The sequence below is a fragment of the Triturus cristatus genome, chromosome 7, assembly GCF_964204655.1.
Source record: "Triturus cristatus chromosome 7, aTriCri1.1, whole genome shotgun sequence".
Taxonomy (NCBI): Eukaryota; Metazoa; Chordata; class Amphibia; order Caudata; family Salamandridae; genus Triturus; species Triturus cristatus.
Window position 1 is genome coordinate 101,710,754 of NC_140590.1, and position 17,604 is coordinate 101,728,357.

The 17,604-nt window shown below is 44.2% G+C and overlaps 1 protein-coding gene across 1 annotated transcript in view; it reads right to left on the reverse strand.

Annotated features, from left to right (window-relative positions):
• Positions 1-17,604, reverse strand: part of LOC146808923 (uncharacterized) — a 51,743-nt gene that overhangs the window by 23,978 nt on the left and 10,161 nt on the right. The window contains exons 2-3 of the mRNA XM_085615726.1: positions 6,304-6,417; positions 5,323-5,472 (exon numbers count right to left, since the gene is read on the reverse strand). Coding sequence (XP_085471852.1) covers positions 5,323-5,472; positions 6,304-6,417 — 264 coding nt within the window. The remainder of the gene's footprint in view (positions 1-5,322; positions 5,473-6,303; positions 6,418-17,604) is intronic.

Genomic DNA, 17,604 nt, shown 5'->3' on the forward strand with positions numbered 1-17,604 from the left:
ATTTTTATCATCTGCCATCTGAGGGAATATCCTAGAATTATGGAGGTGAAGGTATCGATTTACTTTAGGGATACCAAAAAACTTTGACACTGCCCTCCAGGTCCCCAAGCCCCTTCCAATACCTTAAAGCGGGCCTTTCTGTAATACCTTCGATCTACTTCCCGCATAAGTAAACCTACCGCTTTACGGCCAATTAATAATTCAAATATTGAGGGGGGCATCTGAGTACCAAGATTCCCCTGGGCGGGTTTAGCCTCAGTCTGAAAGAGGATAGACATATGTACCAACAAACATGACCAATGATAAAGCCTCAGATTCGGTAATGCCAGACCCCCCCTATCCCTGGGGAGAGATAATAAATTAGTAGAACGCCTGACTCGCCCATATTGCCAAACAAATTTTATGAAAATTGATTCCAGACCTTTAATTACTGTTTCATCCACCCCTGTATAAACTATACCATTAAATAAATCAAGCAGGTATGGGGTGATGGCAGAAGCAAAGCATTTATATACCTCGAGCGGGATCCCGTCCGGGCCCGCAGCTTTGCCAGTGGGAAGCTCCTGCAAGGCATTTACTAACTCACTCTCACTAATATCGTCCTCCAATTCCTCCCTGACGGTGTTGTCAAGGCGTGGGCCGGTGTCTATATACTCGTGGCCTCGTAGGCCTTTAACATTTTCCTCCCTATAGAGATCTTGGTAAAAATTCTTAAACACCTGGAGGATATCTTTAGCTTCCGTGTACTCTTTCCCATTATCTTCTATCTTAATAATGTTATTTTTAACTCTTTCCTGTTTAATTTGCAGTGCCAATAACCTACCGGCTTGCTCTCCAGTTTCATAACGTTGAATCCTGGTAGTTTTGAATTCACTTGTTGCCTTGAATGTAAAGGCCTTCTGTAAATCTGCTTTGGCTGCTACTAATATCCTTTGGCTCTCTGAGCTATCCCTGCCTTGTACTATATCGGTAGTGTGTTGAACCTCGGCTGTTGCGAGTTCCCGCATTAATCTTTCTATCTCACTCCTGTCTTCCCTTCTCAATCTTGCCGCACAACTTATTAATTCGCCTCTTAAGGCGTCCTTGAATGCCTCCCATACGCAATTGCGTGAGGCGCTATATCTGTTGGCCGAAAAATATTCCTCGACCCATTTCCTAACATGTTCTACAAATCTGTCGTCGAATAGTAATCTCCTTTCCAATGTCCACCTTGTTCGTGCCCTTTCTAGCCCGTCCAGATTATAAGTTAAAACCAAAGGGTTGTGATCCGATAATGTCTTTGGGGATTTAGAGATTGTTATCCTGCTTATTACGGAATCTGATATTAAGAAATAATCCAACCTGAAATATCTCTGGTGGGGATTTGAAAAGTATGTATACCCTGGGTCTTTGGGTTCCTTTATCCCCCAAACATCTAGCAGCCCATGTGACCTGATTAAAGATGAGACTGCCCTAAAAACTTTGGGTTTTCGCCCTTTATAAATTGCATTCGGACCCCAGTCTGCTGAAATATTAAGGTCACCACAAAAAATTATGGGGGTTGACCAAGTAGCTAACTCTATTTCCAGAAAGTCGAAAATCTCTGGGTCATCGTTGTTTGATCCATAAACTACGCAAATTGTGAAGCCCTTTTCCAGCTCAGCTAGAACCCATCTCCCATTTCCATCCACTTTAATCCGTCTGACTCCTCCCAAAGAAGCTCTGACCAAAACTGCAACCCCCCTAATAGTAGATGATTGCGTCGTGCATGCCACTAACTGATAACCTCTCACAGACATGAGATTCCTTTTGGCCCATGGGAGGTGCGTTTCTTGCATACACAAGACATCCAATCTATTGAACTTGAGGAAATGGGCTAAATTTTGGCGTTTCCTCCAATCGTTCAGTCCACCAATATTAACTGTACAAATCCTAATGTTCGCCATCCTGAGAGTCTACTTGAACGGCTAAAACTGTCTGAAGCTTCAACTGATACCTAATCCTAAAAATCTTACCCCACCTATTAGACCCATAGTGTACCAAACTGCGAATTTTTCCCCCTTTTTTCCCTGACCCCCTCCCCACTCCCAAGCCCTCCCCTTCCAGCCCCTGACTAAATCCCCCCCCCTTCCAGCCCCAACCTACCGCCGTCAGCGAAGCGCTCAGACCTGGTCTGTGCACATGATGGGCAGCGATGCCTGCGATGGAGACAGCATGAGAAAAGCTAGTACCTACTAGAACCCTTTTAATCTAAGGACTAGACATATCCAGCAAGTATAAGAAAAATAAAGATAAAAAAAAAAAAAAAAAAAAAAGAAACAATGAGAAAAAAAAAAAAAAAGAAAGAAAGGAGAAAGAGACCCATTTTTAACTTTGCAAATTATATTCCAATTAGATTTCCACTACCTTGCTCCCGAAGGGGAAAGGTGCAGATACATTTTAACACCTAGTCCAGAAAGTGGCTTATGGTCTGAAAACTAATTACTAACAGAGTCCAGATACTCCTTAGCTTTAATTTCCGAGCTAAAGTAGAGAGTCTTGCCATCATTGATTACTTTTAACTGTGCCGGGTTTATCACGAAGGCCTGCATTTTCTTGTCCCGGAACGGTTTGATCATCTCCCTTAATCTCCACCTTCGCTCAACAGTCGAATGGCAATAGTCTGGGCGGACAAAAAACGAAATTCCTTCTCCAGCTCTCTTAGCGTCCGGCCTTGCTTTTTCAGCGATAGCCTGCCTTAAGATGAAGTTACCGAAAAATACAAGTACCGCTCTGGGTTTATCTCCTTCCCTCGCATTCTTTCGGATTTTAAAAGGGGTACGGTGAACCCGCTGGATCTCAGTGGCCCAGTTCCAACTAGAAAGTTCTGGGAACGCTTGCTGGAATAGCTTGATGATATAGGCCCTTATATCCAATCCCTCGGCTCCCTCGGGAATCCCTAGAACCCTCAGGTTATTTCTGCGGAGCCTATTTTCTAACTCCTCAGTCTTCCATTGAAGATCGACCACCTGGTCACAATGGGCATCGACCTTGCGTATAGCTTCAGCGGCCTCCGCTTCTGTAGTTACCAATCTCTCTTCCAGATTTGAAACTCTGTCCCCCGTATTTGCGCAAGCCTTAGAAAGTTTCCTCACAACGCCCTGCATCTTTCTCATTGCCGCCTGGGCTTTTCTATTGTCCTGGCGAGTCTCTTCTCTGTGCGCAATGATTTCTTGATGGATTGTCTCTAGGAGTATCCGGTTATTGTTTTCTTCTCCTGGGCTCCCCTGGGGAGGTAGAGCGTAGGATAGATCGCATCTAGCGTCGAGGCTCTGCGTCAGAGCTCTTGTTGCCAAAGGAGGCCTGACCGCTGTTACAGGGACATCTGATTCCAGGTTGCTACCTGAGTCGACCTCAGATTCCGAACTTATACTGACTTCATCATCCTCGGAACACCCAGCCCCTTCAGAAGTTGAAAAGAAACACTCACTGGGGGCCTTCTCTTTCTCTTTCTCACTACATTCTTCCCCCTGGTCAGGATCGGGCTCAGCTCTACAGGATCTCATGCTCATGCTTGATGCGTCTTCTACTAGAGGCAGTGCGGATACCATTGCACCTACAGAGAAAGCCTCAGGGCCAGTTTTATCAACTTCTTTCTGCACGAAGCTCTCTTTCTGTACAGTTTTAGTTCCCAGGGTTGGGTCGGTGTTCAACACCAAATCCTCTTCCCGATCTACGGTGGGGGGTGATTCTTTTGTGAGAAGTCCAATTTCCAAGCCCCCAGTTACACCTCCGTTCAGCTGTAAGGTGCTTCCCACCTCCTGCCCCTGCTGCCCCTCCTGCTCTGCCGCCTCTTTCTCTTTCTCCTTCCCCACCTCCTTACCGGCTTTTGGGAAGATGTCTGCAATGGAGGTAGGGGGTGGCCGGACCTTAACCATGCTTTGTTGCAGTTTTCTTCCTCTCTCAGGAGGAGCTTCTTTTCCCTCGATCTCAGTACTGCTATTGACTCCAACGCCATCCTCCTTAGTCCCTTTCCTCCTTTGCGTCCCAGCCCTTGCTCCCGCTGCTGCCGTTTTCGGAGGCATTTCCCTTCTTCGCCTACGGGCTGGCCAGTAAGAGATACCCGGGGCGCTAGCAGCGCTCAACTCCCAGCGAGTGCTGACTCCGCACGTAATTCCGCTCCGTCTCGCTCGGTTGACCCAGCTCCGGGCTCCTCTGTCTAGGCTCCGCCTTCCAGCGCTTCCAATGCTTCCGCAGGCTTGACGCGGAGAGGGTACGAGCGCGGACACCACCGCCGCTGCTGCTGCCTCTGCCGATCGATGAAAACCTTGGATGATAGGGAACACTAGCAGTAGCATCATTCCGGCATCACGGCATCACGGCATCATGGCCATCGGGCTCTCTCCGTAAACGGTAAGTTTATTAAATCGAGCTCGTCTCCTCTGTCTCCATCGCTACACCGCTACGGCCGTTACGCAGCCGCCATCTTGCTTCCCTATCACAGAGCCAATATCTTCTCTCTGCACCTCCTTCAGTTGAATACTGTCTGATCAGAGGGGACACACCAACATATGCATTTTAGTATGTTTAGTGGATGAGAACACATATGTGGGTGGTGATATTTGTTATTACTCAAAAGTGGGATCCAGAATCATAGGAAATATAATCTCCCTATGTGTTACAGTCCAGTCACTAGGGAGAATGGAACTCTTCTAACCCTAAAGAGTATGAGGATTATAGGAACAGTCTGAGTGCAGTTGTTAAGTATACAACAGTGCAATGTAAAGTCATTAAAAAACAAAACATTAAAAACCATTATCTGAGACCTAAAATAATAGAAAACCTATTGAGTGGAAAGCAATTTGACATATATGTAGTTTACTTAAAAAAAAAATGTAAGTAATAAAAAAAAAAATTCATTTGCTAAAAAACTGACTGAATTTTAAAAGAAACTTAAATATGGATCCCCATTGTGAATCCTGGTAAGGGAACAGCATTGTAATTAGGGATGGGCGAAACATTTGCATGAATTATGGGCAAAAGTTGCGGGGGGAGGTGGTTGCCACCCTCTAAGAATTATACTCTACTAACTAATGAATGTCATTCAGCCTCTAAAAGCCCAGATTAAACTGTTTATGTAAAACGGTTTCTAATAACTGGAATTCTCTTACTTTTTTTTTCTATATAATGTAATACAGCCATTTCGGAACATCTGTGGTAGGACTGAGGTAGTACATAGAGTACTGGAATTGCAGATGCTACACTACAACCTGTGGACCGCACTTCCTTGGTGTAACAGCCAAGTTCCTCTTTCTTGAAAGTGATCTCAGTTGGAGGTTGTGTTGAAAAGAGGAAAATGCTTACCAAAGTCTGTCTGGTTATTGCAGAAGTTGGTGTTGCAGTAGTTCTCCTGGAGCGACAAGCTGACTTTCCGCTTTGCAGTGATCTGTGTCACCTTATCTGGCCTTTCCCCATAGGCGCATGTCTTCTTTATGTTCAGGGCAGTGAGAAAAACTGCAGATGGACAGAGGAACAAGAGCAATGTTATCAAATGCTTGATGCCCCATCAGGTTCCCCCATCCGCGCTGGGACGCCCCGTTGCTGGGGCAGCCGTGCGCGCTACAAATCGAACTAATAATAATAATAATTAGTGGTAAGAGCTCCCAGAAGTCTGGTTAGTGGTAGTAGCTTCCAGAAGCCAGCCAGTGGTAGTAGCTTCCCGAAGCCTGATATTGGAATGTCCTTACAGGCCACAGACTTTGAAAGGCCAGTAGGGCCTGGGCAGAGCCAGTCACAAATTAGGCACACCTGACATGTGACTGGTTTTACCCCGGTGAGACTGGCCATCACATGTTTCCATAGCTCTGCTTTACCAACACTTTCTCTAGTTCCATTACAAGTATCCAGTCGCCAGAAGGTTTAGGTGCTGTTTACACCATATGCTTATGGATACTGGTACGCATGGTATAGGTATGTTCATGGATGCTGCTATATAGTTAGGTTTAGGTTTTTACCCTTTTTTAAAGCATCTTGTTATTTGAAAGAAAATATTGCACATAGTGGGGAAAAGAAACTTGAACCCCATTATTTCTAGTCATTCACAAATCCAGTTGCATTTTTTTTTAATAAACAACAAGTATGCAAATATGTTCACTGTTTCAATTGTTTGAAAGGACTTATTTGATTTCTGGGCTTATTTTCTGTGACATTTTCAGTAATTGCCAATGGGCCATTCCTACCATTGTACGCAAACCTGAGTTTAAAACTTTTTTATATAGCAAGAGCCTAACAAGATTAAAGCACAACACATTGCAGCAGAACAGCAAGTGAAATAAAGTTACTTACAGACAGAGGCTTTCAGGACAGATGTTTGGCAGTACGCGTCAGGTCCATGGCAGCTTATCGGCGACTGATCGCACTCCGCATCTCCCTCACAACCATAGCACTCCAGGCAGTTAACTGGAAGAGACATCAGAAGCATTATCAGGACGGTTGCACTCTACCATGTCAGTGAATCCATTTTAGGCAGCATCTAAATGCCCATATGCTCAATCATGTCAAAGAATGTTCTTGCCTGCTTTTGGAACTCCAGATCCAAAAACATAGAAGCCCAGTTACAACAAAGACCTGGTTGAGAGTTGGGGGTTAATGAAAAGCCGCCCAACTTCTGAGAGAAATTATAAAGCTAAAAGATAATCCACCCCAGTCTGAACACCCAACTACAGGTCATAGCAAATACTGCCTCCAGTCCTGAACTTTTAACACTCAAATCATTGTTTTCATGTGTATTAGTCGATTTAGTTCTGTGGAAGCAACTACAACATCCAGAATGCAATAGGTGATAACAAAAAAGGTCAAGCCTGCAAATCATGTCAGTAATTACTTTAAAGGATATGGTCACCTTAATCAATCTATGGAATGTTCTGCACCAGTGGCTTTGTTTGGTGGTTTAGAGACATTGGGTGGACTTCCATTCTCTTTTAGCATTTCTCACATCCACTGAAAAATGACCTGTTCCTATTCAAATCAAAGGCAGAGCATCTTGGGGAGTAGACATAATTCTTCCGCTGTTCCAGATTTATTCTATGATTTAGAAGTCACACAGTGTTTCAGGCACAGACATCTACCCCTCCTTACTCATCTTATCAGTTTTGGCAATGATTCAATCATGAAACCCTGATTTAAAATATACTTTCTCTAAAGCAGACTCTTCTCAGTGGCTCTCCTAACGTGCTCATCTTGGAAGCACATCTTGTTTACAGGTGGCTGGTAATGAGGGATCACCAGAAAAAGTCTCTTGCAACCTCTGTTTTCTCAGCTCTATTTAAGCAGTCTGAGTGATGCCAACATGTAAGAATATGGTTGTGGAGCTGCAGCAAATGACCCAAGACCCCCATGTAATTTTAAGCCTGCCAGTCCACCACCCTTTTCAGCCCTGGTTTGTCTGTGTAACACAATAGCAGACCTGCATGGAGTATGGTACAGATTTTTGGAGCACACTCATTGCACATTTGTAATGTGGGCATTGGAAATGTGACCCTCCTCCCATGGTCAATTTCCAGTTGCCAAATGTATTGATTGCAAAAACTCTATGCTGCCTAGACATGGTAGAATTGCTGTCACAGATGTTTGGCATCTCAAACCATTCCCACCATGCAAGCAGGAGACACCTTGGGGGGAAGCAACCACCACTGTGGCAGCAGGGATTACATGGAGAGCCCCTTCCTCTGCCAATATGTGGCTGAATAGCCCAGCCACCATGCACATAATCACTCATGCAGGACTCAGCAAATCCCTGCAGTTACCAGGAAGCTGTGAAAACCTCTTCATTGCCATGCTGCCACAAATACTCTGACTGCTTGTACTGTAATGTTCATTCTATGCCCTTGTAAGCTTCTATCTGTCCCAGTGAATGTGCCCTGGCCACCAAATATCAGACCTGTCAACTTGAAAATACAATGTACCATATGAGAAGGGGGCGTGGCCTTGGAGGGACAGAGCTTTATACCCTGAGCTGCTTGAGAGGCCCATCTGCCCCCGTCCCCTGCCCCCATCGACCTCCTTCCCCTCTCCCCCGTCCCCAAAAACCAAAAGGTTGCTGAGGCTGCTGCCAAGGTCCTGGGATGTTTTCACACCATAATGGACATCGGCTGCTTACAGTCTCAAAAGAAGAGCTGGAAATCCCTTTCTTAGTGGTTTCCGACTTGTTTTTCTAGCCACCGTACGATCATGCCAATGTGCTCCCTGACACCATGTGACATCGCTCCTCATGGTGTGACCGTGTGCAGGGAGTCGATATCGTGTGACGCATGTTGGTACCATATGAGTTGGTAGATCTGCAGTATGGTAACTGTCTAACTTTCAGTTGAGGTGACAGTAGAATGATACGGAAATAAACTAGCATCAGTGGCATTAAAGGTAGTTGCTACATGTGAGCCGCGGCATGGACTAACACCACACACATCGGTCACTTTAAAAGCATGGCTTCAGGCCTGCCACTGTAGCTCTGAACTGCTGTGAGCAAAGCTACAGCAGATACATGTCAATGGAAGGCTTTAGCTAAGTCACACACCTGCATTGCCAGCCCACAAGACCTTCATGCATGATGTCCACACACGCAAAATGCCTAATATTTAGGCTGCTGTATCCCTGTAGTGAAATGCAACAAAACAATTTCCTTGCATAGGCTGTGTTATCCTTTCCCTAAGATAAAAGCAAATTTGTTGATAAAGTACAGTTTTTGATAAGTCAAGTTAGGAAATAGCTACAATGCTATTCACGGTTTCATTTTAATATTTCTCAAAAATGTAATTCAGTATTTTTAATTTATGTTAAATTTACTGAAAAGAAGATTTTATCAAAAAACATATTTGGCTCTGCTTGCAAGCATGGACAGTAATTTATTTAGTTCTGCCAACAGTCGCCCCACACTGGAGAACAATCCAACTCCTGAATTTCTTACACCATAGGAATGTTATTTAGTGTTTCCTCCAGACATGAGAAGATTTTTAGTTCCCTTCAAATTTTAAATAAAGCCCCTAATCATTATATCTTCCTTCAAGGGACTGGAGAATGGTCCAAGTGACCCCAAAAAGACATAAGCATGGTGGCCACCTTCGCTTCTGCCATCAGTGGCATTCTCACCATGCGGGAAATTAAAGAAGAGGACTTTGGCCAACTCATATGAGACTGGGGTAGTCTCTGTGTCTAAGTGTCACATCGGCTCCTTCATCTGCTTTTGTCGCTGCTGGAGTCTCCGACTTACCAAGATGTAAAGGGGGCTCCAGGCCTCGATTTGTTGGCAGGCCGAGAATGCAATGAAGTTTCGGAGATCTGAAGATTGGCACAACAAAGTTTTTTTCTCTCCAAGAGAGACCCCCAACATCTCTGTTGGGATTGTGAACAGCAAATGGTCCTGACCTGAAGTCCATCCTCCACATAGAGACTTTTTCTTAAAGTAGGTAAAAGAGTATATGGGACATTTCTGTTAGAACTAGGTGGTTGTGTCAACAACATTCTATTGATTGATTCCTTTTGTAAAGTACAAAAAGTACTCTGGAGCCACTCCCTATATTGTAAGCTATAGTGACTACCCTATAAACAAACATCCTTGGTACAATTGGCCTGCTTGGAAGAAACCCCAACTCCCAACAGGTACAGGTGATATCAAGGGGATTTTAAGAGTTAATTACAGTCCTTATGAAGGCATTACTAAGTCAGTGTTGAGAATCAACAGGTCAATGTACACAATTGTGGAAGTGATCGATGTTCGGAGGTTCAATTGGCCACACACATGACTCTTGAGTTTTAATTCTAGATTCCTGTTACTGACAACTTCACCACACTTCAACACGGGGATAAAAGAACACTTCAAACAAATACGAGGATGTTAGGTTCAAGTGTAATAACTCTACAAAGTTCCAGTGATCAAGGAACAATGACACAGCTGTAAACACGCCCCGGAGAATACATTCCTGAAAAGCATGTTCACACATGAATAAGCTTCATAGTTTTACCCGTGGATACGGTTCATAGCTTTACCCGTGGATAAGGTTCATAGCTTTATCAATGGATTGGGTTCATAGCTTTATCCATGGATACAGTTCATAGTCTTATAAATGGATTAGGTTCATAGTTTTATTTATGGATATGGTTCAAAGTTTTATCCATGGAAAAGCTTCATAGTTTTATCCATGCAAAAGCTTCATAGTTTTATCCATGGATACGGTTCATAGTTGTATCCATGGAAAAGCTTCATAGTTTTATCCATGGAAAAGCTTCATAGTTTTATCCATGGAAACGGTTCATAGTTTTATCCATGGATACGGTTCATAGTTTTATCCATGGAAAAGCTTCATAGTTTTATCCATGGAAAAGCTTCATAGTTTTATCCATGGATACGGTTCATAGTTTTATCCATGGAAAAGCTTCATAGTTTTATCCATGGAAAAGCTTCATAGTTTTATCCATGGATATGGTTCATAGTTTTATCCATGGAAAAGCTTCATAGTTTTATCCATGGAAAAGCTTCATAGTTTTATCCATGGATACAGTTCATAGTTTTATCCATGGAAAAGCTTAATAGTTTTATCCATGGATACGGTTCATAGTATTATCCATGGAAAAGCTTCATAGTTTTATCCATGGAAAAGCTTCATAGTTTTATCCATGGATACGGTTCATAGTTTTATCCATGGAAAAGCTTCATAGTTTTATCCATGGAAAAGCTTCATAGTTTTATCCAGAGCAGCTGTAGAGGATTCAGTTTGAATTAGAGCATAAGCTTTTGAGAGGACATTCTCCACCACTGTTAATAGAGGGAGGAAACTTAAGTAGAACTAAATCAAAGGATAGCTCTTAGTTTTAATATTGCTGTGGTATTTCTGACCTTCTAGGTCTTTATAAATGTACACATTGATGCTGGACAATATGAGGTGAGTATTCAGATCTAGATTTAAAGAGTTATTAATGAAGGATTCCATGATATGTCTGTGTGAGTATTTGAGGAATATAACTTGTACAAGTGTATATGTATGGGGCCTTTTACTTAGGAAAACTAGCTAAGAGCACGGGGCACCACAGTGGGTTAGTGCCTTATGCAGGCTGGTCTCTTGAGTTTATTTTACTTTATATATTGAGCAGATTTCTACAGCGTTTACAGAACCTCAAATTCTTACGGTGTCAGGAGCACCAAACTCTGCAGTGAGGACTGAATATATACATGTAAGACACGGGCTCTTACGGAGCATGGAAAGGGATGCCATGAAAAGTGCATTGGGGCAGAGTGTGTAAAACACAGTTAGAAGGTGGCTTTAGAAGCATTAGTAATTGATGAGCCATACTTGATATTACTTCCTAACAAAGTGATCTTAAAACCGGCCAGACTTTCATAATTTAAATTACTCCGAAAATTCATCAAGAACAGAAAAAGTTTACCAAATTTCTCCCAAGACTCACTCAAGAAAGAAGAATATTATATGCATCAGGTGTGGGGCGAGCCGTTTGAATATATCTGGAAAGGACAAGCTCCTTTCATTCTTCTCAATCTGTAAAATGTTATTTTGATAGAAATGCGAAAGGAATGAAAACATCTATAATAATTATGTGGATAAAATTTGCTATAATATCAGTATATAAAACAGCAGGACAAATGGCACCCTGTAACAGACAGGGCCACTCGACGAGAGAAACAGATGGTTCATGGGCAGAATTGTTCCTTCATTTAAGCAAAGGAAAGGGAGCTTGCTATATCCTCAGTTGAAGTAAGTAAAGTAAATCTTTATGGTATGATTACCTAAAATAATTTACAAAGACCAATCTAAGTTGCGATATTAAAACAGCAATCAAATATAAAACTCAGTCGATAAAGTATGTAATGAGGAAGTGTAGGGCGAATGGCACATGCATTACTTACAGGGGATCTTCATTACTCCTGACCCAGAGCTTCCTCGTTACAGTCCTTAGAGTTCCACCTCACCCGCCCTTGATCATAATAAGGCTTGACATTCCAGGAAGTGGACATAATGCCAACATGGGTTAAAAGGGAACGGGAGGGGACAAGATAGTAGACATAAACAAAATACTATATAGCGGATATGAGGTGCAGCCCTGCCATGTGCCACGCATCACGGGTTAGACTAAAACTTTTTAGTGAGTGTCCCCGCATTACTAGACTGAAATGCATTAGTCACTCAATCAGAGCTCCTTCTTTCTGTGTGTTCCTGCAGACATTCAGCAAAAGCTGTCAGTTTGCTCCAACCAAGATTCCAAGTCAGGGTACAGGTCGAAAAGAGGTGATGTTTCCATAGACACAGCTGAAGTTTATGTGTCTGGGGCCTCAGCTTAGCCCCTTCGCCACTTCCTGCTAGTTACTGGCTAATTCGACACCAGGCAGGCTGCTACCTACCTATGTGTACCCACCCACCAAGGCATATTAATCTCTTGTGATGGCAAGCAACAGATGGTGCCAGCTGGAAGCGGGGAAGCCAAGAAGAGATATTGAGTAAGCTTAGAGCCTACTCACCCCACTCTAACACCCCCACCTTCATATTGGAAAAAAACTAGTAATACTTAGCATGGGAGCCAATGACGCTTACCCGCAGCAAAATAAATCAGTGCCCAGTGACTGTGACCAGTGCGGACACTCCCAAGTAAAAAGTCCAATAAAAGTTTGGCTCAAATGTAATTATTTGTATCCGGATAAGCAATATTCTTTGTCAGCGCCTTGCTTTTGGTTATTTCGGGGGGGTTTTGGAGCAGAGAAATAGGCAGGAGGGAGAGGGAATGAGACATACAAATGGAAGGGTAAATCGGGCAAGAGAGGACAAAGAAATACAACCGCAGGAGAGAGTGGTGCAATGGAAATACTAGTGAAGGGTGAAAGGGACAAAATGGTGTTAAGAGGAGAGGAAAACAGAGAGGAGGAAAGGAAAGCAAGAGACATGGAGAGGCAACAAAAAGAATTAGAGAGAAGAGGGAAAAGTCGAGAGGGAGAAAGTGGCGTAGGGAAGAACCACTCAGGGAATGGGCTAGAGAAGTGAAGGATAGATTGGTAAAGGAGAATATGAAGCGAACGTGACATCAGGAGTGAGTGGCCACTTTCCATTCGCACAGAGATTGCCGCTCTCTCTTTTTCAATCTCTGTGGGAAAATATGGAGGGCAATAATGAAGCGCCCCACGTGCCATGTCAGAAAAGGGATAGGTTAGTTACCTTACACCTCAGGAGTGATATTGATCTCATTACATGAACATCACTGTTTTGTCCTACTCACTATAAAGTATCACTCAAAGTGTCACGCATATTTTTTTAAATGTCTCACATAAGTACCTTGCAAACATGGAAATGTAACACATACACAGTCTGATAACTTGGCATTTACGGAAGCGGAAGGAAGACACCTCCTGGAGGAGGCAGCCCTCTGTAGATAAGGGCTGTGATGGGAGAACTCATTGGCGCGTGGTAACGAGGCTTGGACTCCGTATTTCACCCTGGCAGAGAGAGCCTGTTGTGACAGTGCACGCCTCGTCTGCACTTAGAGCTGTGCATGCTGCGGAGTCACCCCCAGGCGCGGGCTCACCTGGGAGGCACTTCCGGGAGGAGCCGAGTAAACAAACACCGGTCCGCGCGCATCCGCCCTCTTCCGCACAGCCCGAGGCGTCGATCCCTGCTCTTCTAGGGTGCCAGGCTGACTCTCCGTACCGGGCATCGGGTGTTTCCCCGGAAGGGTGGGGGCAGCTTTTGTTACCCTAGGCAGGGTTTGTAGCTGTGCAGCAGTTTTAAATGCACTTCAAAGTTCCTTGAATGTCCAACAGTTTCAAGGCAACAATATATAGCTCTTGTGATTAATTTACCTGCTGGAGAGAGATCAGAGTTTTGTCTCATCTCAGGTAGTGCAGAGGGTTAATATGCCTGCTGCAAAGAGCGTGTACTATGCAGATCACAAAACAGTATTTGATGTGCATAGTTGCTTTTGTTACAGACATTCTTTTGTTACTGTGCAGTTCATAAATTACAGTCGTAATCTAGGTTAGAAAGCTATGTTTTTGTCCCAATCTTTCATTATCCTAATTTTGCTAAAAAGGGTTTGTGTAGAAATAAATTCTTATTAGTGAAGTCAATCCTAACCACTGTGTTACGTTCTGAATTCTGAGTTTGTGCTTCCCCAGACCAAGCACTCTAAAAAACATGCCTACCAGTGTGGATGACATGAATCCTACACATTGTCCCCTTTGTCTTATGTAACATTTTCTATACACTGATTTACACACGTATGATTCATTGTCTCGGTATGTGTGTGCTGCGTAAAATGCACCGACACCCTACACTGATATGAGATATGCTATACAACAAATGAAATACATTTGAGAGAGGGACTATGGAGAGACGAGATGCACTATTGGAGGGTGTTAGTGAGGGAATCATTGAAGAACCCCAATAAAGTTTGCTGTATCCTGGTGCACTGCAAGGTCATTATTTACTATGTGTTGAAAACGAATACAATTGAATATATAATAAAAAATGTGTTGTGGAGTGCACCATGTTTTCTCAAATTTTCTTAGGATAGAACCCAATCAAATCCCCTTGTATTGTCAGGCTCGCTCCCTATGCTTGTTTGATTTGCAGTGTACGGAGGCTGGTCTGGCAAAATTAGCCAGGGCTGCTTTGGGCTCCAAATCTGGCCATGGTAGGGTGGAACATGAGACACAGAGAGTGCTGTTATCAACATAAATCCTTCTGTCTCACAGTTGACGGTTTCTGCTAAGATGTGTGCAGCTGATACTGCCCAGAACATACTGCCCGACTCCGCCTAGAGGTATCAGTTCTCTCCCTCTCCGAACTGGGCAGTAGCTTCTTGCCTGTGAGAACCTGTTCATTTAAAGAACTTGAGACTGCCCTCTGGGGGCTCAGCTAGGGACATCTGCCAAACTGGGCCTTACTACCTCCACAGGAACCTAGGCCTTACTACCTCCACAGGAACCTGGGCCTTACTCCCTCCACAGGAACCTAGGCCTTACTTCCTCCACAGGAACCTGGGCCTTATTACCTCCACAGGAACATGGGCCTTACTCCCTCCACAGGAACCTGGACCTTACTACCTCCACAGGAACCTGGGCCTTACTACCTCCACAGGAACCTAGGCCTTACTACCTCCACAGGAAACCGGGCCTTACTCCCTCCACAGGAACCTGGGCCTTACTCCCTCCACAGGAACCTGGGCCTTACTCCCTCCACAAGGACAGGACAGGGGCTGCGGTCCCAGGGACAGCAACAAATTGGTATTTCTGGAGGTCAGGGCGACAAGTGCTCTACTCACTTTCAAGGATGCTTAATCTGTGCTCTGTCTTCACCTTATCACAACATAAACAATATTCCTCCAGGCCGGTTTACGTTTTTTAATGTGTACAGGAGCTGCATCACCATACTTGTCAACTTCTATGACCAAAAGTGGTAGTGGTAGGATTTTTAAGGTTTCAAAAATAACTGATTAGTGTAATGATGATGTCATCTGAAATGACGCAATGTAGGCTTTTGCTTGACCCCACTCTGCTTACTCCTCATTTGTTGATGTAGTAAAAAGATAGGAGAAGCAGTCCCTGTAGCTGGACAACTGTTGTCTGCTCAGCTCTGCCAGGGGTAGAGTTTCCTATAGAATGACTTCTAATGCAGGAGCCTGGAGGCTGCATGACATTCCCCACTCCCCCTTCCCAGCCTCTGCTACCACCCCTTGAGGAGCATGGCCTGTCTGGAAAAGTGTGCACTCCCCTGTGGGCCAGCCTGCTACTGCTGTCTCAGCATTGACACGTCCTCTGTTTCACTGAACTTACCCCTTCAATCTTTGACACAAAGACGTGAGGACAGATGTGAGGCGATCAAAAGCCCGTGCCAGACCCCATGAGGGTGCACATTTCCTTCCTATGTTCACCAGGCGGTGCCATAGAATTCTGGGGCGTGTTTCGATCCTGAGTTAATGCGACTAATCACCCAATGGGGTATCCAGGAGCTTGCAGGCCCCGAAGGATTATTCGAACAGCCAGTCTTGAGGGCCATTCAGAATTCCGGAAGTAGGGTGATGGTCTGGAGGTGCGTGGGAAGGTTGTTACAGGCCTTTGCTGCGATTTGGGAGCAGGGGTTTCCTCCACTTCTGCTTCAGTAGATGTGGGGAGTATGGGCAAGTGAAACGGATGGTTAGTGGAAGTTCAGGAGGTGGTTAATGTATGCAGGTCCTCGGTTGTGGAGAGACTTGTGTGCGTGGGTCAGCAGCTTGAATTGGCATCTCTTCTGTATGGGGAGCCAGCGGAGTTTCCTGAGGTGGGGTGTGATGTCGTTCGTCGGGCAAGGCCAAGGATGAGACTGGCTCGGGTGTGTTTGCAGGCGATGTTTCTCACTGCAAGTGGGCGGGTCCAGTCCGGCCTTAACAAAAAGTGGTAGGATGGGACGCTCGCATCCTTTAAACAGTAGGATTACTGTAAACGCTTTTGCTCACCGCCTACATCGGTAGGGTTGGTAAACAGGCATCACACCCTGAGCCTGGATGGGGTAAACGTCATTCCCCGCTGTAGGGGAAACAGAGGTATTACAGCCCCAGAACATCCCATGGCACAACAAACAAACCTCCTGCAGGCAAATGGAACAGCACTTGACACTGCGTTTTTGTACACGTCAGGACATTTTGATATACAGCCTATTACACATTAAGCCATGTTCATGAGTTTGTTGCCTGAGATGTGAAGGTTTATTTACAAATAAATCTGCTGTTGGGGTGCATGTGAGGTGTTAAGGGCCATGTAATAGGCCATTATATATATAGGGGGATCAGACGGCTGCATGGCACTGGACACCACTTTTACATTCCCAAACTACTTTGCTTTTATTTACCATGGTCTCAGGTGTGTTGATGTGATTGACTCAATCAAAACGACCCAAGACAACAACTCCCAGAATGCTCTGATGTTACATCAAAATGCAAAACTGGAAACAATGTGCCCCCATCGGTGACATGGAGTCATCTGGTCACCATATCTAAATAACATAACTTGGCTAGGTGTTCTGTCTTATGTGTGCTGCTGTGTGTAAGTAGAAGCACATGTGATTATGCATACATGCTTGCATGTATGCATGTTTGTATGTGTTATGGTTCTGTTGGGAGCTACGGGACACCCAACATTAGATACATCTGTTCGGTGTCAGACATATGTGAAGTGGTCCGTCTGATATGATTTGTTGGAGCTGGGAGGGTCTTGTGATAGCAGCGCAGACAGAACAGAACAGATCTTATGTTACTGGATTACATATCCTGCACATCCCTGTTGGCCCCAGTTTACAACTATGGCATGTTGGTAATCTATTGATTACATGTACATTGCTTTATTTTTTATTTTGGGTGTGTATTTCACCGGCTATGGGTAATTTCATGCATCAAAGTTTTGGCTATTAGGTATTTAAAATAACCTTTCCCAATCTAAAAAGATATGAACAAACCTTGTGTGTTAGTTTGTTTATTTACGCTGGAGCATTGTATGTTGGTTGGTTATCCCAGCATAGAGGGTGTTCCCATAGTCTAGTCTGCTGGTGATAGGGGTGTGGGTGATCGTTTTCCTTGTGTTCTTTGGTTGCCACTTGAAGATTCTCTTCACATCCTTGGTGT